Consider the following 26047-nt stretch of genomic DNA (forward strand, 5'->3'; position numbering starts at 1 on the left):
TAATTTGAAATTAATCCTGGCTTTAACTGACAGCCAGTGCAACTTGCATAATAATGGAGTGGCTCTATCAAAACGCAATACCTTCAGGACAAGCCTAGCTACTGTTTTTTGAGCAGTTTGCAGCTATTTTAGGACACCCTCCTTACATCCAGCATAGATGGAATTGCAGTAATTGAACTGAGTTAAAACCAAGGATTGAACTAGCAGTCTGAAGATATCAGGTGACAATTATGATCCGATTCTCCTCAGTTTCCAAAGGGACCTGAAGGATTTTTTTCACTACTGAGGAAACCTGAGGCTCGAACATGAGGTGACTATCAATTAATATACCCAGTACCCTAAGAATAATGTCTAGGGGTTAGGACAAGTTGTCAAATGGTAAAATTATTACATATGGTACAGTCAAAGGAGTTGGTTACCAGAAGAAAGACTTATCTGTATTTAACTTAAATTTAAATTTGGAAGCCCAGGATTCCAACAAATCAAGATCAAGTCTAATCTTAGGGACAATTTCTGGAAGACCAGTCTTGAAAAAGATATAGATTGCGACATTGTCCGCATAAATAAAAGTGCAGAACCTGCTGTTTCCAGTCTGTCACCTAACAGAGCCGTCATAACATTGAACATGATTGGAGATAGCGGCGAGCCCTGTGGCACCTCGCAGTCAGGAGACCAGGATGTTGAGAGAAAACCTGACAACTTCACCTGATACGATCTAGATTTTAGGAAGCCACAGAACCACTGGTGAATCTTCCCAGTCTAAATTGGTCCGACAGACCTAAAAGCAACTCATGATCAACGACATCAAAAGCATCAGATATATAGAATTGCATCATTAAAAACTTGAAGCCTAGACTAATTGCTTTCCTAAAATCAGATCCTAAGGTGGTCAAGACTGTCTCAGTACTATATCAAGGCCTAAAGCCTGACTGCGATTTATGCAAGAGGGAGAAAGAGGAAAGCACATAAGTATTGCCATACTGGGAAAGACCAAAGGTCCATCAAGCCCAGCATCCTGTTTCCAACAGTGGCCAATCCAGGTCACAAATACCTGGCAAGATCCCCAAAAAGTACTAAACATTTTATACTGCTTATCCCAGATATAGTGGATTTTCCCCAAGTCCATTTAATAATGGTCTATGGACTTTTTCTTTAGGAAGCCGTCCAAGCCTTTTTTAAACTCCGCTAACCGCCTTTATCACATTCTCTGGCAACGAATTCCAGAGTTTAATTACACGTTGAGTGAAGAAACATTTTCTCTGATTCTTTCTATTTTTTTTATTTTAAAGAAAGTTTTATTGATGATGATAACACCCTTCAAACATACAAATGCAGTTAGGATATATGCAATTTTACCAGGTTTCGTCAGTGAAGAACAGTACAGCTATTATCAAATCATCTGTTTAATGTAGTCCTACCAAATGATTTAACTTCTCCCACCCCCACCCCCCTCCTCCTCCTATCTCCATAACTGTGAATTCTATACTTCCCCTTAAACTGGGCTTCCTTACTCAACAATGCTATCCCTATTCCCTCCCTCCATTCCCCCCCCTTTTATCCTCCCTCCCCTAGCCCCTCTTCCCTCTTCTTTCCTGGTCTCTTCCCTCCCCCCTCCCTCCCCTCCCCTTCTTGTAACTTAAACTGCTCAAAGCACCTTTATTATTATTCACTTGTTTACATGTTTAGTATGGGCCCTTTTGCTGCTGGGGGTAATGTCAGCCAGAATGGTGTCCATATCTTACAATAGTCCACTTCTTTAAAGCCTGGGGTATGATCCACCACTCTTCTCTCAAATCTCATGAAATAAACCATTTGGCATCTCCATTGTTGAATTGTTGGCGTGTTATTTGTAATCCATTCAGAAAGAGGCATATTTTCAAAGCACTTAGCCTTCCAAAGTTCCATAGAAACCTATGCAACTTTGGAAGGCTAAGTGCTTTGAAAATATGCCTCAAAGTATTACTTTTTTTGCTATGATGATCGCCTGGAGCGTGAAACCCCGATATCCTGCTGAAATTGGAGATGACCGCCCAGGGTTTCCAAACAGCAAAAGCGGATCATATCTCCATCCTGTACGCCATATAATTGATATATGTTTTAATAAGTTCTTCCAAAAGTTCACTATTTTTGGGCATTGCCAGAACATATGGCCCAGGAGGACCCCTTGTGCTCCACATTTTGGGCACGCCCCCTCTGAGGATTCTCCCAAAAGAAAGGCTCTCCTTGGTGAGATATAGAGACGCATGGCAAACTTATATTGCTGTTCCCAGTGTGCCATCATTTTGCAAGAGCCTCGTAACGACAATATATATGTTTTAAGCACTTGGCTCGAAATGTCAATTCCTAGATCTAGGCTCCAGGCCTGCGCTAACTTTGCATAGTCTAGCTCAGGTATCGTGTCTCTAATATGTCTGTGGTGCATTCTTAGAGAGACTTTATTTTGTGATTGCAAAAAAAACGCTGTCGATAGCTCCTCCTGTACATCTTCTGTCAGCTATGTGCATGGTAAAATGGTTATATAATGTTTCAGTTGAACATAGTGAAAGAAATCTGATTGTAAGCAGGAAAATCTGGTTTTGAGCTGCTCGAAGGTTTGGATTCGACCTTCATCGGTCAATATCTGCGATATATATATCAATCCATTGCTTTGCCATCGTCGGAATACCCTATACATCATTCCAGGGGGAAACCCTGGGTTGTCACATATTGCTAAATATGGAGTTATCCGTGGGGAGAAGTGATGTAATCGACAGACCCATCTCCACACCGCTTTCACTGTTGGTAATATGTGTGTTTCCATAAGTACCGGTGGCATCCGGCCTCCTCCAGTATGCAGTAAACAGCTAAAATGGGTGTCCATTGTTAATGCTGTCTCTATCTCCGTAGCCGAAAAATCTGAGGTTGCGCGGTACCAATCCGTGATATGTCTCATCCCACATGCTATAGTGAGGTATTCCATGGGTATCTGAAGCGTTTTAATTGGTAGTCGGGCTTTCCGTCCTCTCCACAAAAAACACCGCAGTTGTTTGTTCAGCTTCTGTTCAGCTTCAGATTTGAAGAAGAGTGGTAGAGTCTGAAATATATATATCCACTTGGGTACAATCACCATATTATACAGTGCTACCCTTCCCATTAACATTAACAGGTAGTCTTGCCACATTCGCAGCTGTAAACATGTCTGGGTTAATAATGGAGTCACATTATTAATTATTAATATACAATTTAGTCAAATCCTGTGATAGGTATGTGCCCAGGTATTTAATGTTCTCTTCCTCCCATGTTAAAGACCTCTCTCCCGGCCCTGGATATCCCACACCCGGGTACAACACTAGTCCCTTTGACTTCTGTAAGTTAAGTGAAAATCCTGAAATGTCCCCGTATTTTTTAATTAGTTGGAGCATTGTCACCAAAGACTCACGAGGGTTAGATGTTATACTGGCTAGGTCGCCCGCAAATGCCAAAGCTTCAATTTTCCCTCCTCCCACCTTCATTCCTGGTATCTCCTGTGCGAACTTCAAGGCCCGCAGCAGCGGTTCTATAGACAGGACAAAAAGCATTGGTGAGAGGGGGCATACCTGTCTGGTGCCTCTCATGATCCTAAACGGACTCATCTTGACTCCATTCACTATTATAGAGGTCTCCGGGTAAACAAATACTCCCATCCCACTTTATCAAAGACTTTTTCAGCATCTAGACTATAAAGGCATGTCGGTATCGCCATCTGCTGACTGGCCGCCATTGCCAGCAACAAACGGCGAACATTCCCAACTGCCTGCCTAGTCTTAACAAAGCCTGCTTGTTCCTCCCCAATCAACCTAGGCAGTATTTGGACAATCGGTTGGCTAATATTTTAGCTAGAATTTTGATATCAACATTGAAAAGTGAAATGGGCCTATATGATGCTGCTTGATCTTCTGGCCGCCCCAGCTTAGGAATCAAGGAAATCAGCGCTGTATTAGAATATTGTGGGAATTTGCTTTCTTTTATAGCCTGTTCATGATAATCATGGCTAGGCCCCAGAAAGGAAGTTGGCAATAATTTATAAAATTCTCCTGTATACCCATCTAGGCCTGGCGCTGATCCCAATGGCAGGGACATAATCACCTCCTGAATCTCCTTTCCCTGTAACAGACTTTTGAACTCTCTAATTTCTGTCTCTGTTAGCTGGGGAAGTCCTACCTGGGTTAAGAAATTTTTTATTTCTATAGGATCTGGTTTCTGAGGGGCAGCGTACATGGCTTTGAAATATTGTGTAAAAATCTGAGCTATTTCCTCACTCTTTTTACATTATATTCCTTTTTCATCTCTAAGAGTCGTTATTGGCTTGCGCGGTCCCCAAGCTCCAATCAGTCTCATTAACATCGATCCTGATCTGTTTCCAAATCTTTGCAGTTTGAATTTTTGATGTGCTAAGGATCTACATGTACGTTCATGTAAGAGAGTTAAGTGTCACTTGCACTGCTTGGAGCTGCTCTTTTGTTTTGACATTTGGACTCCACATGTACTGCACTTTCACTTTCTTGAGCCTGGCCTCTAACCTTACAATTGCTATTGAGCTTTTTTCTGTTCCTAGCATGGACGTATGCTATCACGTCTCCTCACAACACGGCTTTAGCTGTCAACCAGAATAGTGTTGGTTGTTCCACGTGTTCTTTATTGTAATGCATGTAATCTTCCCATTTCTGGTGAATGAAGGATTGAAAATCCTTAATTTGGTAGAGATAAGTCAGAAACCTCCAACCTGCGAAGGCCTGATAAAAACTAGAAGTCTCCACATCCATCTATACCATGGAGTGGTCAGAAATCTCCTCTGGCCCAATATCTACTTTTTCTACCCAGAAAAATGTTGATTGGCTTATCAATATATAATATATAATCAAGCCTAGAAAGTGTACCATGTGCATGGGAGAGATGGGTAAAGTCTCGTTCCCCTGGATGCAAAGCTCGCCATGTGTCAATGAGGTTGAGGGAGTGCATAAAAAAGGCCATTGCATGGGATTTGGGTCCTCCTTGGTGTGCTACATTAGGGACTGAGCAGTCCCATTGTGGGTCCGAGACTAGGTTGAAGTCCCCCATCACTATGAGTTGGGAAGATCTATAGGGCATACATATATCAATTAATTTAGTGTAAAATTTTGAGTCATATTTATTCGGTCCATAAAGTCCCAAAACCAAAAAATCTCGATTTTGTATCCACATTCGCACCAACACATAGTTACCCTTAGGGTCACCCTGCACCAGTTCTGACTTGACTGCCAATCCCTTACGGATTAATATGGCCACTCCACCCCTTCGGCTCAAGCAGAAAATATCTCTTCCACCCACCGTGTCTTTAGTTTCAAATGCTCCTCTGGGGACAATCTGGTTTCTTGAAGGCACCCTATGTTCACCTTATGTGTCTTTTCAGGGCTGCCAAAACGTTTGCCCTTTTCAGAGGGGTTGCTTGTGGTTCTAATCGTCTACTTGATGTTATGAACCTAATATTACAAGCGTGCTAAGTAAAACTTCTCTCGGGTGCCCAGCCTCACCCGAGAGGCCATCTGAGGCCCTATTTGCTATTACTAAGCAGTTATGATCCTCAATCTGATTTCTTTTAGCATTCCTTTTGCCCTTATCACACTTATGCTGGTGTTTGCACAGATGACTTTTAAGCATTATATATCCACCTTGTGATATCCCTATTTCCAAACTCCAACCCTCCACCCCCCTTCGCCTCCCCTTATCTCCCCCATCTTAACTCCCTTGTACCAAAACCCCATCCTTCTATCAAGGATGCCAGAGATCATGCGACATCGAGCCCCCCCCCCCCCCCCCCCCATCACGTATAGGTATTAACCTGGCTAGCTCATATATCACTTCTCTCTCTAAAGTATCCCTTTTCTAATAACATATTTATTTATTTATTATTACATTTGTACCCCGCACTTTCCCACTAAAAGCATGTCCAATGCGGCTTACACAGTAATAGGGATTACAGAATATTGATAAAGACAATAAAGTTGAGTATCGCGGAGTAATAAAAGAGAATAGGTAGGAGAAGGACAGGGTGAAAGGAGTAGGAGAGGAGAGAGCACGGGTAGGTGAACACTGGAAGGGGGTGGAGGAGGCGGGAGGGGGATGGGTTACAGGATGAACAAGGGAGTTATGGTGGGAGAAGTAGTCTAGGTCATACTTATCTCAAACGACGGAATATACAATATCCAGCCCAACTCCGGTACATCTTAAAACATTTGCTCTTGTCATTTAGGTCTGAATTCTTATTTAATTACCGTCCATTCCATTGAGCGCCACCCAGACAGTCCATGTCATTTAAACCGGCTCCAGTCCAGTAAGAAATTGTTTAGCTTCCTGTGGCGTTTTGAACAGATGCCATTTTTCCTGGTGATAAATTTTTAATGTCACCGGATATATCAATGCAAATTTCTTTTGCACGTCCACCAGGGTTTTACAAATAGGTTGATATGCCCGCCTTTTCTCTTGTAAGCATGATGAAAAGTCCTGGAAAATTTTTACGGGATTCCCATTATAGAACAACATATCTCGCTTCATTCAGGCTCCTCTCAGTATTTCTACTTTGCGCACAAAATTATGAACTTTTAGTATGATCACTCTGGGCCTCTGGTTTTGTTCCGGTTTGCGCCCTATTCAGTGGGCCCTTTCCAAGCAAAAGAATTCTGTGCTATCTGAGAGTGCCATCTCTGTGGCTAACCATTTTTCTAGCACTGTTTGCAACATATGCTCTGGTACCGTTTCTGGGATCCCTACAATCCGCAGGTTATCTCACCTCGAACGGTTCTCTAGATAATCAATTTGTTGTGATTGTAATTTTGTACCAGTTTCTATAATTCCTCCAGTTGCTTGGCTTTTCCGGCCTCCCCGTCCTCCATTGTCGACACTCTGTGTTCCAGCTCACCAGTGCGCCTTGTTGTGTCCTCCAAAAACGTTTCTAAAGTGGTAAGTTGGCTGGATAGTTGTTGCAATTGAGGATCTAATGCCGATTTCACTGCTTCTGTTAGTTGAAGGAGCTGTTGCGTCGTGAACGCCGTGGGCGTTGGAGCTGGCACGGGACTCTCCGCCATTTTGAGATCTATCACTCGCGGTTTATCCACTTCTTTCTTTGTGTTTTTCACTGGTGGCATCGCCGTTTCCAATTTTATAACAAAAGGGTCCATACAAGCACACAACCCCTCTTCCACTGTATTTCCCAGGTTTCCGCTCTCTTTGTAGGTCTTTTTTCGTCGGGGGGGGGGGGGGAAGGTAGGGCTCTAGAGAGCAGCTACTGCATGTCTGCTCCCCTCAGATCATCACGTTATCTCCCCCTCTGATTCGTTTTAAATTTACTACTTTGTAGCTTCATCACATGCCCCCTAGTCCTAGTATTTTTGATATTAGCTTTGAAGTATACATAGGAAATCAAATACGTTAGCGTTTAACTTTAAAAAAGGAGACTATGATAAAATGAGAAGAACAGTGAAAAAAAAACTTAAAGGAGCAGCTGCTATGGAAAAAATTTACATCAGGCGTGGATGCTGTTCAAAAACACCATCCTGGAAGCCCAGGCCAAATATATTCCATGTATTAAAAAAAGGAGGACGGAAGACCAAATGACAGCCAGCATGGTTAAAAAGTGAGGTGAAGGAAGCTATTAGAGCTAAAAGAAAATCCTTCAGAAAATGGAAGAAGAAACCGACTGAAAATAATAAGAAACAGCATAAGGAATGTCAAGTCAAACGCAAAGCGCTGATAAGGAAGGCTAAGAGGGACTTCGAAAAATAGATTGCATTGGAGACAAAAACACATAGTAAAAATTTTTTTAGGTATATTAAAAGTAGGAAGCCGGCAAAAGAATCAGTTGTATCGCTAGATGACCGAGAAGTAAAAGGGGCAATCAGGGAAGACAAAGCCATAGCAGAGAGATTAAATGAATTCTTTGCTTCGGTTTTCACCGAGGAAGATTTGGGTGAGATATCGGTGCCAGAAATGGTATTCGAAGCTGACGAGTCAAGAGAAACTGAAAGAATTCTCTATAAACCTGGAGGATGTAATGGGGCGGTTCTAAAAAATGAAGCGTAGCAAATCTCCTGGACCGGATGGTATTCATCCCACAGTACTGATAGAACTGAAAAATGAACTTGCGGAGCTATTGTTAGTAATATGTAATTTATCCTTAAAATCGAGGGTGGTACCGGAAGATTGGAGGGTGGCCAATGTAACGTCGATTTTTTTTAAAAGGTTCCAAGGGAGATCCGGAAAATTATAGACCAGGCTAATCGTCCTGGCTTTCAGCTGATTGAAGTACCAAGTGCCCTCTATCGCACTGGCCTGACAAAGGGCTCTTCAGCTCTTGCATCCATTGTGACTATTTCCCATTCTGGGACTACCAATGGCACCCCCTTCAAAAAACCAAGCTGAGTGACTCTACCAGCTCAGCTCCTGCAGGAGTGAGGGCAGCAGTTTAAGATGGACCTTGAAGTCCTGAGACTTTGGATTTCAACAGAACATAACTGACCTCTGATGGGGATGCATGTGTACTCAAACCCAGGGAACTACCTCGAGGGTGTCCAGTAGCTGCAGGCAGTCTCAAGCTGTAATCTAATCTAATATTCACATTTATATTCCACCAATTCCTTGCTAGAACACAAAGTGGATTACAATTTTATAAACAACAGTAAATGCAACAGGGAATTACAAACCTCTCAAAGTTAAAATATTATTAAATATGAATATAATTTTAAAAAGTCTGAAATAAGGTGGTTTTTACTTTTAAACAATTTTATTGGTAAGAAAATAGGCAAACATATGTCCAGTATAGAGCAATGGAAGAAAGAGCAGAAGAAACAGCAAAAGAAAAAAAAAAGGGGGGGGACATAGTCCACTGTTAACATCCATCAGCTACAAGCTAGAAATGTCATACCTTTTTGGTTGTCCGTTTAAACCCCACACCACCCCTCCCCTACCCAAATAAAACATCCAAATTACTGCAGCCTGGCTTCTCATGGCTGCCAACGATCCAATTAAAAGATTAAAGTGCAAAGGAACAATTAAATATATAAAAAAGATATCCCTATGTCTGTATAGCATTATATTGAGTTTAAGAGATGACCTCTACCCCTTAGTGTAATATGTTGAATATAACTGTCCCAGATCTTCAGAAAACAGTATTTACATTTAAAGGAGCTACATGTCTCCTAGGCCTCCCAAGTAAGCAGCTGATGAACCCGATTTCTACACTTCCAATAAGAAGGTGGGTCAGCAATCATCCATGATAGCAAAGATACTTACCTAAAGCAGATATTCTCCGAGGACAGCAGACATTATATTCTCACAAACGGATAAATGCAACCTGCATTGCTCAGTCCAGAACTTATTCCAAGCTTAAAAGAGCTTTATGCAGTGAGAGACTCGCTACATTGCACATACACAAGTGCCTTCCACACCCACTGCAAAAGTGAGAGACTATCATTACAATACAAAATAATATGAAAAAAGAAAAGACAACTCCAAAAGGAGGTGGGAGGGTTTGTTTGAATGTAAGGCCTCAGGTCCTCGGAGAATAACTATTACAAGTAAATATCTTCACTTTCTACGAGGACATGCAGGCCTATAATTCTCACAAGTGGGGAATCCCTAGCTACAAGATTCAATGAAAACAACCGTAGGTCAATTGGGCCTCAAATGGTGAGAACAGAACACAGATCAACCTGAATCACCTCTTAGTGGAAACTTACTTTCTTGGAAGACAACAAGACCAGGGAAACACACCTTCTGAAAGACACAAGCAAGCAAATTCTAGACTGGAGGTTGGGATGAAAAAGAGATGCCTCGCTCTGCATAATAAGGGTAGCAAAAAACTCCAATCTCCACGGTTCCTCGGAAGTTAATTCCAGAAGAAGAGGGAACCATATCTGCCAGTAAGGAGCGATCAGAATTGTGGTCCCGCGGTCTTGCTTGAGTTTCACCAAAGTCTTCCCCACAAGAGGTATGGGAGTATACGCATTCAGAAGGCCTGTCCCCCAATGAAGGAGAAACCTGGAACAGAACTGAGGGACTTTGCAATTCATGTCAGTGACAAAGAGTCCCACCAGGGGGATGCCCGACGATTGGAAGATTTCTTGGGCAACGCCCATGTTGACAGACCACTCGTGCAGTTGCATAACCCTTTTCAGTCTGTTGGCCAGGTTGTTGTTCAAAGGTACATGCCATATCAGCGAGCTGAACTCCACAGCTGGACATCCGGACAGCCTCCTGACACAGAGGGCATGATCCGGTGTCCCCCCACTTGTTGTTGTAATACATGGTAATCTGATTGTCCACTTGAATTGCATAACTTAAGACTTCCGAACTCTAAAAACCTTTCGAACATTCCAGTTCGCCCGCAATTCCAGGAGATTGATCTGTTTTCCTGAGCGGACCAAGACCTTGAGTGTGAAGCCCATCTACATGAGCTCCCCAACCCAGGAGAGATGCATCCATCATCAGCACTTTTTGTGGCTGAGGAATTTGAAATGGAAGTGCCAGAGTCAAATTGGATCAAATTGCCCACCACTAAAAGAGCATACAAGCTCTGGGGATACTAGGATGATCTTCTAGACCTCCCACGGCTTGGCACCACTGAGAGGCCAGGGTTCATTGGGCTGTTCTCATGTGAAGGTGTGTCATGGGTGTCACAAACTGTGGATGCCATGTGGCCCAAAAACCTCAACATCTGCCAAGCTGTGACTTGTGGGAGGCTCAAACCTGAGAAGCCAGTGCTACTACAGTCTCTGCTCTTGGCCCCGGGAGAAAGGCTCGAACTCTCTGTATCGAGCAGGGCTCCAATAAATTCCAATTGCTGGACAGGGCGAAGATGGGACTTGGGGTAGTTTAAAACAAACCATAGTAGGCTCAAGCACCTGAATAGTCCTCTGCATGAACTCTAGAGTACCGTCCTCCTACGTACTATTCACCAGCTAATCAATCATCAAGATAAGGTAACACACGGACTCCCAGCCTGATTAGCAATGCTGCGACTACCGCTAGACATTTGGTAAATACTCTGACTGCTGACACGAAGCGAACAAGTTGTACAGGATGTGGTGTGTTCCCAGCCAAAATCATAGATACTTCTGGTGGGATGAAAGTATCGGGATGCATGTATATGTGTCCTTTAAGTTCAGGCAGCATAGCCAATCGTTTTCCTGAATCATGGGGACAGAATCCCCGCCCTTCTTCACCTGGTGGAACGGGCTCAACAGCATAGGCCTTCAGGTAGGCTGAATGTTCCTCTAAAGGTACCTGAGTAATGAGCTCTCGGTGGGCAATTTGAGATGGACTATTTGGAGAACCCACTGGTCAGAGATTATAAGGGGCCATCTCTCGTAAAAAATCTTCAGCCTCTCCCCCCTCCCCTCCCAACTGGAAAGTCATCTGGAATGGACACTTTGATAGCAGCTATGCTTTGCTCTACTCCAGCGAAGCTTTCTCCACCGAAGTCAAGGGAGTGCCAGCTTGGGTGGTAGTCGACACCTTGGCAGCTCACAGGCTCAGAGACAGGCTGCAGAACTGGCGGGGCCAAGACAGGAGCTGGGTCCTGGCTAATAAGAGACCGATGCATCGGCACCTCCTGAATGGGGGGGGGGGGGGGGGGGGGAACGTCCTCCTGGTACCAACGCTACTCGGGTGCTGAATCACTCAACATCCCAGAGCTCCTGACACCACGCATCAAGAACGATTGATGCCGATGCTTCTTGCCCTTCATCCGAAGCTGGACATCAACGCTCCTTGGTGCCGACAAGGGTGAAATAGAATCCTACCACCACTGAACGGTTCCAGGGGCCCTGCACAGCAGTTGGTGTCAAGACAGGTGGAGACCCACTCAATGAACAACTGCTCCCAGTGTCAACAGTTCTAGCAACAGCCATGTGTACTGACGGCTCCCGGTGATGGTGCAATACTCGACGTCTATGCCAATGCCAAGGAATTGGACCCAACTCCACAAATCCTCTTGCGTTGAGCCTCTCTGGCAAACTGGGTCCGCTTCTTCATCTGAAGACAGAGAACACAGTTAACAGGATTACAGTCAGGCCCTAAACACTGGAGACACCAAGAATGGGTGTCCTTGCCAGAGATGGTCCAACTGTACAGAGTACAGCGCTTGAAGCCACTTGGAATTTGAGTGGACATGGATGAATAAACCTCCCCAGCCAAATCAAACGAAGCAATGGTGCCAGAAAAAGGGGGAAGGCACCACAGAAAAAACTACTACTACTACTTTTAACATTTCTATAGTGCTACTAGACATACGTAGTGTTGTACACCAGACATGAAGAGACAGTCCCTGCTCAACAGAGCTTAAAATCTAATTAGGACAAACAGGACAAATAAGGGATAAGGGAATTACTAAGGTGGGAATGATAAACATGGATAATGAACAAGTGAGTAAGGGTTAGGAGTTAAAAGCATCAAAAAGGTGGGCTTTTAGCCTAGATTTGAAGACAGCCAGAGATGGAGATTGACATAACGGCTCAGGAAGTCTATTCCAGGCATATGGTGCAGCAAGATAAAAGGAATGGAGTCTGGAGCTAACAGTGGAGGAGAAGGGTGCAGATAAGACAGATTTATCCAGTGAACGTAGTTCCCAGGGAGGAGTTTAGGAAGAGATAAGGTTGGAGAGATACTGAGGAGCAGCAGAGTGAATGCACTTGTAATTCAATAAGAGGAGAGTGAACTTTATGTGTAAAACGATAGGGAGCTAAAGAAGTTACTTGAGGAGAGGGCTAATAACAGCATAGCGACACCGGCAGAATACAAATCGTGCAGCAGAATTTTGAACAGATTGAAGGGGAGAGAGATGATTTAGTGGGAGACCTGTGAGAAGCAAGTTGCAATAGTCTAAGCAAGAGGTGATAAGAGTGTGGATAAGGGTTCTGGTAGTGTGCTCAGAAAGGAAAGGACGCATTTTGGTCCCACTCGTCTCTGGATTGATCTGTGGGATGCTATGAAATAAGGTGATACTGAAAACCATGGAATGAGATCAGAGTACCAAGGGAAGAAGTATTGATGGAGAAAACAAGAAGTCCCAGGACAGATCCCTGGAATACACAAACTGATAGTGGGATAGAAGTGGAGGAGGATCCACCAGAGTATATACTAAAAACACATTGGGAGAGATAAGAAAAAAAACCAGGAAAGAACAGAGCCCTGAAATCCAAGTGAAGTCAGCGTATCAAGGAGTAGGCGGTGATCAACAGTGTCAAAAGCAGCAGATAGATAGAGAAGGATGCAGATAGAATAGAGACCTTTGGATCTGGCCAGGAACAGGTCATTGGAGACTTTAGCAAGGGCTGTTTCAGTTGAATGAAGAGAGCAAAAACCAGAATGAAGTAGATCAAGAATAGATTGAGATGAAAAAAAGTCAAGAACATGGCGGTGAACAGCACGTTCAAGTATCTTGGATAGAAAAAGGAGGAGGGAGATGGGGTGATAGTTGGAAGGACAGGTAGGGTCCAATGAAGGTTTTTGAGGAGTGGTGTAACTATGGCATGTTTGAAGGCATCAGGAACAGTCGCAGTGGACAGTGAAAGATTGAGGATATGACAGATAAAAGAGATGACCAGTAGGAGAGATAGTGGGTGGGAATGGGATCAGAGGAACAGGTAGTTAGTTTTGAGAAGGAAAGAAAATGTGCAGTTTCCTCTTCACTGATTTCAGAAAAGGAGGCAGGGGATGAAGGAGAGGTGGAGGTGACTTGGTTGAGAATTCAAGTTTAATCTTGTGAACCTTATCAGGAAAGTACTCAGCCAGACTGAAGGGAGACTGAAGGGAGAGGTGGAGGTGAAGGCACTTTGAGGAGAGAGTTTAGTGAGGCATGAAGAGATGTTGAGGGTTTGAGTCAAGAGAGTTTGTCAACTGGATGTGGTAGTCCTGTTTGGCAAGTGAAAGAGCAGACTGGAAGGAGGTCAGCAAGAATTTGAAATGTATGAAGTCAGAATAGGCACGTGATTTCAGCCAAAGGAATTCAGCAGAGAAGGCACAGGAACGTAGGTAGCGGATTCTAGTGGTCAACCAAGGCTGGGGTTTGGTACACATTACAGAATGGAAAATGGGAGGAGCAAGAGTATCCAGAGCAGAGGAGAGAGTAGTATGATAGGAAGAGACAGCCTCATTGACAGACTTGGATAACATAGTGGTTGAGAAGAGATTTAAATCACTGGAGGACAGAACACAAGGGTCAATAACCTGAAGATTCCTAAATGCATTGGTTCAGATTGGACAGGACTGGGGGGAAGGGTGTTTAAGTGTGAAAGTTATTAGATGATGGTCAGAGAGGGGAAGAGCTGAGGCACAGAAACTAGAGAGTGAGCAGTTGGAGAAGAATTTAAAATCAAGACAGTGGCCATTCTGGTGAGTGGGGGTAGCGAAGCACAGTTGAAGATTGAAAGAGGATGTTAAAGCGAGAAACTGAGAAGCATCAGAGCGATCATTAGCATGAATGTTAAAATCCCCAAGAATGAGTGAAGGAGATGAAGGTTCAAGGAAGAAGGAAAGCCAGGCATCAAAGTCAGTGAGAAAGGAAGAAAGGGACTTATCAGGGTGTCGATAAATGACTGCTACTCAGAAAGGCAGAGGAGTGAACAGACGGATGGAGTGAACTTCGAAGGAAGAAAAGCAGTGAGACTAAGGTGAAAGAAGAGATTGAAATTTACAGGAGGGTGAAAGTAGTAGCCCGACACTATTTCCAAGGCCAAGCGGGTGAGGAGTACGGGAGAAAAGGTAACCTCCATGACACAGGGCCACGGCTGAAGTAGAGTCTTCAAGGCAAAGCCAAGCTTAAGACAGGGTAAGCAGATGGAGAGTACGAGACATAAAGAGGTCATAGATATAGGAAAGCTTGTTGCAGACACAGCGGGCATTCCACAGAGCACAAGAGAAAGGCAGGGAAGAAGGGGGGAGGAGAGGAACAGAAATTAGATTGGAGCCATCATAGTGTGATCTGCACAAATAGGATGAGAGCTGATGTGGAGGACCAGGATTGGGATTGATAACCCCAGTGGAGAGCAGGAGAAGGAGCAAGAGAATTCAGAGAACAGTAGGAGAGGCATGATGACAGCGATGAAAGCGAGATGTACTCAGATAGAATGGAGATGGTTGAATTAAGGAAGGAAATGTTGAAGGTTGAGAGCTGAGAACGGAAAAGACAAAAGAGATGGTGAGATGATGAAAGAAGAAGGTGGGCAATGTGTTCCTGCAACATACTGTGGTTTCAGATGGAGACAGAGATTGGGAAGGGACAGTACCAAGAAGAAAAAGTGTATTAGAGCCATAGGAAGATCCTGGATAGATCAGGGTAGACCTGGGAGTCACCCCGGAGAAGGCTGTGAGGATATGCAGATGGGAAGCAAGGCAGGCCATGATTCACCAAATATATGAATGCACCTCGCTCTCTCTTATCACCAAATCTCCTCTTTTTCAAATCAAGTACAATCCAATATATTCTAGGCCTAGTAGGCTAAATTAGAAAAACAGATAACTGATTTATAATCTGTAGTCTTAACGTTTCTAAAATTGCTTAAGATAAATTAATAAACCAACAATCAGCACAAAGCACTTTAGGAAAGAAAAGCAGGGAAACAATGGGAATGACTTTTTTTTTGTTTTTTTACTTGTCATTTAATAATAAAAACATACCTTTCATTTGAAGAAAGAACATGTCTGTCTGTTGTCGTCAGACTCAGCCAGGGAAACGTACAAAACTTTAAACACCTCACACTGTAATTTACTGTAAACGCAAATATGAAGAAAATAAAAAAAATCAGAATTCAAATACATGATAAAATTTGATACACTCTGCAAACATAATGGTGGCTCCCCACAATCAACTGTAACATAAACACCAGAATTACATTTAGCTCTTGGTACGTGCTTAAATAAAAAGACACACTGGAGGATCATCTTATTTTAAAACTGTTTTAATCACATTTGGAGTTTGGCTAAATATTTCAGGGTGGCCTTCCAAAAATAGAAATCCCCATTTGGTATTATCCTAATTTTAAGATTCAAAACAAACCTATTGACCAACTGGTATGGTAAGAAAATGGTAAAGTTCTATTGATCAAATAATAATGGGATGGAAAAAGTAAGATACTTACCTGTAGCAGGTATTCTCCAAGGACAACAGGCCTTATATTCTCACATGTGGATAACATGATCCATGTTGCCAGTTCAGAGCTTGTGACAAGCTTTTAAGGAGCTCTTTGGAGAGCAAGTTGCGTGGGATCATCAGTACAATACTAATGCATAAAAGAAGAGACAAGACAACTCAAAGGGGAGGTGGGAGGGTATGTGAGGCCTGCTGTCCTCTGAGAATACCTGCTACAAGTAAGTATCTTCGCTTTCTCCAAGGACAAACCGTCCTATGATTCTCACATGTGGAAATCCCTAGCTACCAGGCTCACAGAAAACAATAAACATAGGTCACCTGGGCCTTGCAATGGCAAGGTCAAACACAGATCAACCTGAAACTATATACTGAGTGAGAGTGTAGTCTGGAACAGAACAAAACAGGCCTAGGTGGGTGAAGTTGGACTCTAGACCACAAACAAATTCTGCAGAACTGTCTGTCCAAACCAACTGTCACATCGGTTATCCTGCTCAAGGCAGTAGTGAGAAGTGAATGTGTGGACCAAAGACCACGTTGCAGTCTTGCAAATTTCTTCAATGGAGGCTGACCACAAGTGGGCTACGGACACAGCCACAGCCCTAACATTGTAAGCCTTGACATGACCCTCAAGGGCCAGAACAGCCTAGGCATAAGTAAAGGAAATGCAATCTGCCAGCCAAATGGAGATGATGAACTGCCCGATGGCAACCCCTATCCTGTTGAGATCAAAAGAAACAAAGAGCTGGATGGACAGTCTGTAGGGCCTAGTCCACTCCAAGTAAAAGGCTGATACTCACTTGCACTACAAGGTGTGCAGTGTACTTTCGCCAGGGCAGGCATAAGGTTGGGGAAAAAATGTTGAAAAGTCAATCGAATGGTACAGATGGAACTCCGACACAACTTTAGGAACAAACTTTGGGGGTGTGTGCGGAGTACTACACTGTTGTGATGAAACTTAGTATAAGGTGCATACACTACTTAAGCCTGAAGCTCACTGACCCTGCGAGCTGAAGTAACAGCCACCAAAAATATGACCTTCCAAGTCAAGTACTTCAGATGACAGGTATCAAGTGGCTCAAAAGAAGCTTAACGTTGAGATCTAATGACATAGGTGGAGGTTTAACAGGAGGCTTTGTCAATAGCAAACCTTTCATGAAGCAAATTAGAAGCTTCCCAGAGATAGGCTTACCCTCTACATGGTGATTGTAAGTACTAATTACACTGAGGTGAACCCTTACAGAGTTGGGTTTTATATCAAACTCAGAGAAGTGTAGAAGGTACTCAAGCAGGGCCTTTGTAGGGCAGGAAACAGGATCTAGGACCCTGCCTTCACATCAGACGGCAAACCTCCTCCATTTGAAACAGTAACACCTCTTGGTGGAATCTTTCGTGGAAGTCAGCAAGATCCGGGAGACACCCTCAGGAAGATGCAAGGAAGCAAATTCTAAGCCCTCAACATCCAGGCCAGAGGCAGGAGGTTGGGATGCAGAAGAGATCCCTTGTTCTACATAATGAGGGTCAAAAAACATTCCAATTCCCATGGTTCTTCAGAGCATAGCTCCAAAAGAAGGGGGAACCAGATCCATTGGGGTCAACAAAGAGTGATCAAAATCATTGTCTTGTGGTCTTGCTTGAGATTCAGCAAAGTCTTCCCTATGAGAGGTATGAGAGGATATGCATACAGAAGACCTGACCTCCAATGAAGGAGGAAGGCATTCGACACTAGTCTGTCATGGACATGAAGCCCGGCACAGAATTGAGGGGCTTTAATTGGACTGAGTGGCAAAAAGATCCACCGAGAGGATGGCCCACACTCGGAAGACGTCACGGGAAACACCGATGTTGAGTGGCCACTCGTGCGGTTGATGACCCTGCTCATTCTGTAGGCCAGCATGTTGGATTTGCCTGACAGGCCTCCTGAGACAGAGGGTGTGATCCAGTGCCCCCCTGCTTGTTGGTGTAATGTATGGCAACCTGATTTTTGGTTTGAATAAGAATAATCTGGTTGATCAGCCTATCTGAAAGCCTTTAGAGCATTCCAGATCACCCAGAGCTCCAGAAGGCTGACGTGAAGATCTGTCTCCTGGGCTGAACAAGCACCTTGAGTGTGAAGCCTGTCTACATCAGCTCCCCATTAATGTTTCCTCTAAGGAGTGGCCTGCTGTGTGCAAACTTTTTTTTCATGTGAGCCACAACTTTTAAAAACCAACAATTTTTGAGCGCCAGTATTAGGAATGCATTTCTGTATATAGCACAAAAAAATATTTTGTGAGCAACCACGTAAAATCTGTGAGCCTCACTCCTAAAACGTATGACCAATCGCTCATGTGCTCCACTTAGAGGGAAAATTGCTCCACACCCCAGATAGAATGTATCCATTGTCAGCACCTTCATAGGCTATGGAGTTTGGAATCGGTGTCCCAGAATTAAACTGGACAGAATCATCCATCAAAACAGAGACTGAAACAGATCTGGTGACACTCAGATGACATCCTCCAGATTCTCCATGGCCTGACACTGCTGGAAAGCTAGGGTCCACTAGGTAGATCTCATGGGTGTAATATGAACAGTTGAGGCCACGACCTCAACATCTGCCAAGCTGCTCGGACTCAAGAGGCAATAGCAACAAGAGGGTCCGCCCGTGCCAGAGGGAGGAAAGCCCAAGCCTGCTGAGTGTCTAGCAGGGCTCCAATAAACTCCAATCACTGGATGGAGAGCAGATGGGATTTGGGGTAATTTAAAACAAACCCTAATAGCTCTAACACCCGAATAGTCATCCACATGGAGTCCTGAGCGCCGTCCTTCGACTTGCTCTTCACCAGCCAAAATTTGAGGTAGGGGTACACACGGATTCCCAGTCTGTGTAGCAACGCTGCAACTACAGGAAGACACTTGGTGAAAATCTGGGGAGCCAACACGAGGCCAAAAGGCAGCACGCGATACTGGAAGTTATGTGTCCCCAGCCGGAGTCAAAGATACCTCCTGTGAGCTAGAAGTTATCTGGATATGAGTGTAAACATCCTTTAAGACCAGAGAGCATAGCTAATCATTTTCCTGAATCATGAAGAGAAGGGTACCCAGGGAAACCATCCTGAACTTTTCTTTGACCAGGAATTTGTTCAGGGCCCTTGGGTCTAGGATGGGACGCATCCCGTCTTCTTTTGAACAAGGAAAAACCAGGAATAGAATCCCAGCCTTTTTTTCCCCTGGAACAGGCTCAACTGCATGGGCCTTTAGAAGGGCGGAGACTTCCTCCGCAAGTACCTGCTTGTGATGAGAGCTGAAGTAATATATTCTCAGTGGGCAATCTGGTGGTCTCTTTCACCAATACAGATTATTTGAAGGACACATTGGTCAGAGGTTACAAGGGGCCACCTTTCTTTAAAAAAATGCAGCCTCCCCCCCCCGATCGTCAAGTCATCCCAGACGGTCACTTTTACAGCAGCTATGCTTTGCTGGAGCCAGTGAAAAGTTTGTCCCCTGCTTTGACTGGGGAGCTGTCTAGGTCATAGGCGCACACTGCTGATGAGAACAATCGCGCAGGGGTTCAGCCTTCTGAGGCTTGTGAGAAAAAGTGGAGAAACTACACCTCTATGAGTGGTAAGAATTCCTCTTTGACTTGCCGAAAAACGTCCTAGATGAAGAGGTAGTTGCAGAAGACACCCAGTGGGAGAGTATCGATGGCATCAGTGTGCTTCTTCATGAGGTCAGCGACCTCCTCCACACCGTCTCTCCAAAAAGGATTATCTCACCGGCATGTAGCATCCGCCAACCTCTGTTGGACCGCTGGGTCCAAGTTAGAGACACACAGCCATGAGTCTTCACATCACTATACTCTGAGTAGAGATACTGGACGCTACATCAAAAGTATCATAGGCGCCCCTGGCCAAGAACTTACAACACGCCTTCTGCTGCTTGACCAGCTGGCGAATAGATTCAGCCTGCTCCAGTGGGAGACACTCTGCTAAATAAGACATACTACGAATCAAGGACTGCAACTACAGGCTCGTGTACAGCTGATACGAATGGATATGGGAGATGTGAACAGAGGCCTGATACATCTTCCATCCAAAAGAATCCAGAGTTCTAGCTTCTATGCCAGGGGGTGCCGAAGCATAGTCCCTAGAACTCATGGTCCTTTTGAGCACAGATTCCACCACTAGGGAATAAGGTAGCAACTGAGGCATATCAAACCATGGAAAGACTGAATCCAGTACACAGTGTCAACCTTCTTTGGGAAGGACAGGAACCGAGAGAGGGGACTCCTAGCTCTTCATTTGAATGTCCTGTAAGATCTCATGAAGCAGGACTGACACAGCCACTCTAGGAGAAAACTCATAGGCCAGGACCTCAAACATCTTAGCCCTGGGCTCATTCTCAACTTCCAAAGGAATTGAAATGGCCTTTGCCATTTCATTAACAAAAGATGGGAAGGAAAAGCTCTCAGGAGGGAAACTTTCTCCTTTCCTGTGTAAATAAACTCTGGAATTCATTGCCAGAGAATGTGGTAAAAGCAGTTAGCTTAGCGAGGTTTTAAAAATTCATAAGCCATTATTAACATGGATGTGGGGAAAATCCACTGTTTATTTCTAGGATTAGCAGCATAAACTATATTGTACTGATTTGGGATCTTGCCAAGTACTTGTAACCTGGATTGGCCACTAAGGACGCTGGGCTTAAAGAATCTTCGTCTGTCCCAGTATGGTAACACTTATATACTTATGTACTTACTGGGGGGGGGGGGGGGAATTAGATAGGATGCCATAAGACTCCTCCTCCGAGAAGTACCTTAGATCCACCTCCAACTCCAATGAGTGATCATCGCTGTCAGCCAGGACCTCCTCATGGGAGGGCTGAGACTGAGCCTGCCTCGATGAAGAGGAACTATGTCCCCAACAAGGTCGTCAAGGTGTCAGCTCCAGCCTCAACTCTGGCAAAGCTTCCTTCACCAACGTCGAGGGGGTGCCAACATGGGTGGCAGTCGACACTGAGGCAGCAAGCAGCACCAGCATGAAAGACTTCACTTGTGGGACAGCAGCAAGAAGCATGGCAGGTGCAAGCACCCCAGATGCCTATATATTCTGTTGTATAAACCCTGCCAAAAGCTCAGAGAGCAAGGCCCAAAGGCTCTCAACGAGGGCCGACATCAAGAAAAACTGGAGCGTCGGTGTAGAAGCAGTCTGCTAGCTTGTGGGGTCGAAGCGGGTGTAGTCCTGGCTGCTTGGAGACCCACGCATCGGCATCTCCCATATGGAAGAGAAGCAGTCCTCCCAGCAGTTGGTTTTGGAGGGCTTAGTAGACAAGATAAAGGGGTACAGTGAGATGTGTACCTGAGAGCTTTTATGTGAAGTCCACAGCAGTGTCCCATTGCTCTCCTGGGATGCCCCATTGCTCTCCTGGGATGTCTGTGTGTCCAGTCTACTAAGATTGCTGGCTCCTCCTACAACCCAATAGCTTGATTTTGTGCGTTTTGCACTTGGATGGGATTTTTTTTCTTTCGAAAATGGGCCAAAAAGATAAACAGACAAAGAACAAAACCATCTAGCATGTGGCCATTTTCTGAAAAAAATGGAAAAAAGACATTTTGCTTTTTCAAAAAGGGCCATATTTCCTATTCGGATTTGGGACGTTTAGCGCAAATGTCCAAAGTCCAACTTAGACATCATCCTCCATATAACCTTGTAAGTCTAAGTGTTTTGAAGATATGCCTCCATGTAACTTTGTAAGTCTATATGCTTTGAAAATGAGCAGCCTAGCATGATTTGGATGCCAGGTCAAGTTGCTACAGGGTATGTTTACTAAGGCGCGTTATCATTTTTAACATGCCTTTAAAGTTAAGGTGCGATAAATGCTAACGCGCCAATACATTCCTATGGGCACATTAACATTTAACGCGCGTCAACCATTAATGTGTGTTAAAACGCTAACGTGCGTCAACCATTAATGCATATTAAAAACGCTAACACTCCTATAGCGTGCCTTAGTACACATGCCCCTAAACGTGTAAAGACTTCATGACCAACATTTATCACTAATTTAGATGGTGGTTTTTTACTCAACACATAGTTAAGCTCTGGAACTCGCTGCCAGAGAAGGAAGTAAAACGCAAATAGAGTACTGGGGTTTAAAAAAAGATTTAGACAAATTCCTAGAGGAAAAGGCCATAAACTGTTATTGAGGTAGGCCTGGGGAAAGATTGCTATCTCCTGGGATTTTGCCCAATACTGGTGACCAGGCTTAGAAGCAAGATACTAGGCTACATGGACCTCTGCTCTGGCCCAGTACGGCAATTCTTACATCTTATAGTATGTACTGATTAAGAGTATGATGTTACCACAGCTAAAATAGTTAAAAATCATACTGGTATGTATAAATGCTTTTTGCTGCAAGAGAATATATTGTCTGGTTGGATAATTTATTTATTTCATATTTGTGTTCCGCCTTATGCCAAAGAGGGTAACAATTAAAACATATATAAAATTACATCTGTTAACAAGCAACAAAACAAATTTCATCATAAAAAAAACTCTCCCTGTCATTTAAATATTGAAAAATATATCAATCCTCCAAATAAGCCTTTAAAAAGCCTTTAAAAAAATAATGGGTCTTCAGAAACCTTTCCAATTGCTGAAAATTTGTCCTCACAAAAGATTTGGTTTTTTCTGATTTTTTATACACCCCCCCCCCCCCCCCCCCCAATAGTGTTATTGTTTGTTATTTTGCCCTATATTATATTTTCATCTTACAACAGAAAAATGTAAGGACATTAAAAAAAAAGTCCCACAAAAAAAAAAAACTGTGTAATTTTTTTACCATTTGTTAGTTAATCCATAATCAGCTTTTGACAATCCTGAGCATCCATTCGTATGCAACAACTGAAGAACCCATAGTTTGCAACAACTTCTACCTTACTCCAAGTGGCAGATTCTGTATAATCTGCACTGGGATGCAGGCAATAGATAGACTGCATCCCAGAGCACACTACTGAGCAATTCAATCAAACCCTTCATCCTCCAGGTACCAGTGAAGGGCTTAATATCCTTGAACTCCTATGTTAGTGGGAATGGCCAGAAGACTACTGTAGCTCTGGTGAAAAGGAACAAAGTCATTCTTGGAGACTCTCAGAAGCAAGTGATGCAGAATTAAGAGCCTGCTTTTACCAAATTCTTGTTTACACTCTTCCACACTGAATTCCACCTCCTACTCCCCACGGAACTTCTAAATCCCAGCTTTTGTCCCTTTTGCTCTCTCTCTTTCCTTCCCTTACCTCCCTTCCCCCCTTCTCACCCTCTGTATTTTCTTCATCTATCCTCTGCTTACTCCTTTGATTCAATTCTCCTTCCCTCCCCCTTTATACTCTCTGATTTTCTCCTTTCCTTACTGACAATCTATCCTTCTTTTCCCTTTATGTGCTCTCTAATTATCTTTTTTTGTATGCTACATGGTAACTTAACGTCATATGTGAAAGAGAGCCCATAGGGGAAGCTTCACTCAAGCACTGCATCTCTTCTTATGAGTACAACTTCACAGGCCGACACACTTCCTGTATGCTTTTCCTCATCTTATCTTGGGAGACTTATTACTCCCTCACTACCACACAAACAGCAAATCACTTGTTAACATTAATTTTTTGATCACCATATAGTCATTTATGCACTAGAAATTTCACATCCTAATTAATCACTAATAATGTTTTATAGCTCATAGCCAGTATTAGGGGAGAAGAAACAGGACAAACAGCTCCAAGCCTGCTCAAAGTGGAGGAAGGCACTGCCTGCCCAAGAGCACTGGGGCTCCTTGCCAAATTTCTGCTCTGGGCCCCAGTATGTATAACACCAGCCCTGCTAGTGGTCTCACTGTATGCTAATAAGTATAGCACAAAAGTCCCATTTCTGGAATTTTACACATTTTACATAGTATACTGAAGATAAATCAACAGGCATCCATGGTCATGGTTTTACAGCATAGCACATACCAGTTGATCTTTGGGATGGAATTTCTCTCTGATGCAAAGTACTGCTGCCTTGATGAAAATATCCAGTGCCTACATCGTCTTGAACTGAAACTATAAAACAAACAATAATTTATCGCTGGTGAAAAAAAGATGTCAATTAAAGCATTGCATTTTAAAATGATATAGACCATGCAAATACCTGTTATGGGTATTGCTTTCAGACTGCCCAAGGATAAACTCATTTTAAAAAAGCCCTATTACAGTAACACGGTCCTAATAAAAATCAAAAGTTTCTGGTTTCCCTAGCAACCACAACCCAGCATTCATTTGCTGAGAAAAGTAATAGATTTAAGAAGAAAAAGCCAAGCGACTTGAATTCCCTGAAACCAGGAATGTTTGTTTGTTTAAAAATATTTGTAGTCTGCCACTCTCAAGTTCTTAGTAGATTACAATCAACTTATAAAATAACAAATAGACAAAAAAACCATTTAAGTATGGTTAAAAAGATAATCCTATTTCTCCCATCAAAATTAACCTCTATACCCAGTTCATTCAATTGCAAGTTAAAATAATACATGCTGTCCTCTTGATTCTTCCTCTGTATCAGTATTTTAAGCAATGAAAAATGAGATAGCAACAGTAGAAACCAAACTACTAAATACATCCATGTCAGAGGGCCATTTTCCAGCCTATCTAAAAAGAGCATCAGTTAGACCACTGTAGGAGAGAGAATGCACAACTAGCTGGTGATTAATTATAGTCCAATTTCTTTAACATTTTTAATCACAGAATACTGAGAAATTAATGTTACTACAACTTCAAGATTAAATTGAACAAAAAAAAAAAAAAGCTTACTAGACAATCATTAATTTGGATTCCAGACAAAATATGATACGGAGCCATTATTGGTATCAGTAGTTGATGCTATAATGCGAAGATACTTACCTGTAGAAGTTATTCTTCGAGGACAGAAGGCAACACATCATTCACATCGCCTGGTGCGGAACTTAAACAAGCTACTAGAGCTTTAAGAGCACGCACAGCGTCCCACCGTGCATACATGAGTGTCTTCCTGACCACCACGAGAGCACGAGACCATCAGTACAGTACAATAGCCACATGAGAAATCCCAAGGGAACGCTAGGAGGGTATGTGAGAACGAATGGCCTGCTGTCCTCGGAGAATACCTGCTACAGGTTAAGTATCTTCACTTTCTCCGAGGACAAGCAGGCCATATTCTCAGAAGTGGGAATCCCTAGCTACCAGGCTTACCAAAAACCACCATAGGTATAATTAATCTGAAACTATATACTACTGGGTGAGAACGCAGCCTGGAACTGAACAGGCCTATGGGGGGTGGAGTTGGATTCTAGACCCCAAAAAATTGGCATCAAAAGAAACAAAAAACTGGGTAGAGTATCTGTAGGGGCCTAGTCCGCTCCAAATAAAAGGCCAATGCTTGCTTGCAGTCCAAGGTGTGCAGTGCACTTTTGCCAGGATGGGCACGTGGTTTGGGAAAGAATGTTGGAAGAACAATTGACTGGTTCAGATGGAACTCCGACACAACCTTAGGAAGGAACTTAGGGTTCATGTGGAAAGAGAACTACTATGTTATGATGAAATTTAGTACAGAAGCCAATAAAAGAGGGTTCTAAGCACACCAAACCATCAAAGCAGAAAAAGCACAAGTGGACGTCTGGGAACAAGATAATGGCAGATCTTTATTGCGAAGACCTGACATGGGCCGTGTTTCGGCAATGAAATGCCTGCATCAGGGGTCTAACAAATTGCAAAAAACTTTAATTAAAACAAATATATAATACAATAAACATGAAATATTAAAACTATGAAAGCATACTTTATATATTAAATACATTTAAGAATTTTTGTAATATCAAGTATTATAGCTGATTAATTCCCATTAGTTGCAAAACCATACATGAAAAAGTACACAA

The 26047-nt window shown here is 43.3% G+C and overlaps 1 protein-coding gene across 1 annotated transcript in view; it reads right to left on the minus strand.

Moving 5' to 3' along the window:
- The window catches only part of RTTN (rotatin), a 478682-nt gene that overhangs the window by 436511 nt on the left and 16124 nt on the right, over positions 1-26047 (minus strand). The window contains exons 4-5 of the mRNA XM_030212687.1: positions 24114-24203; positions 15667-15757 (exon numbers count right to left, since the gene is read on the minus strand). Coding sequence (XP_030068547.1) covers positions 15667-15757; positions 24114-24203 — 181 coding nt within the window. The remainder of the gene's footprint in view (positions 1-15666; positions 15758-24113; positions 24204-26047) is intronic.

This window comes from Microcaecilia unicolor, chromosome 1, assembly GCF_901765095.1.
Source record: "Microcaecilia unicolor chromosome 1, aMicUni1.1, whole genome shotgun sequence".
In the NCBI taxonomy this organism is placed as follows: Eukaryota; Metazoa; Chordata; class Amphibia; order Gymnophiona; family Siphonopidae; genus Microcaecilia; species Microcaecilia unicolor.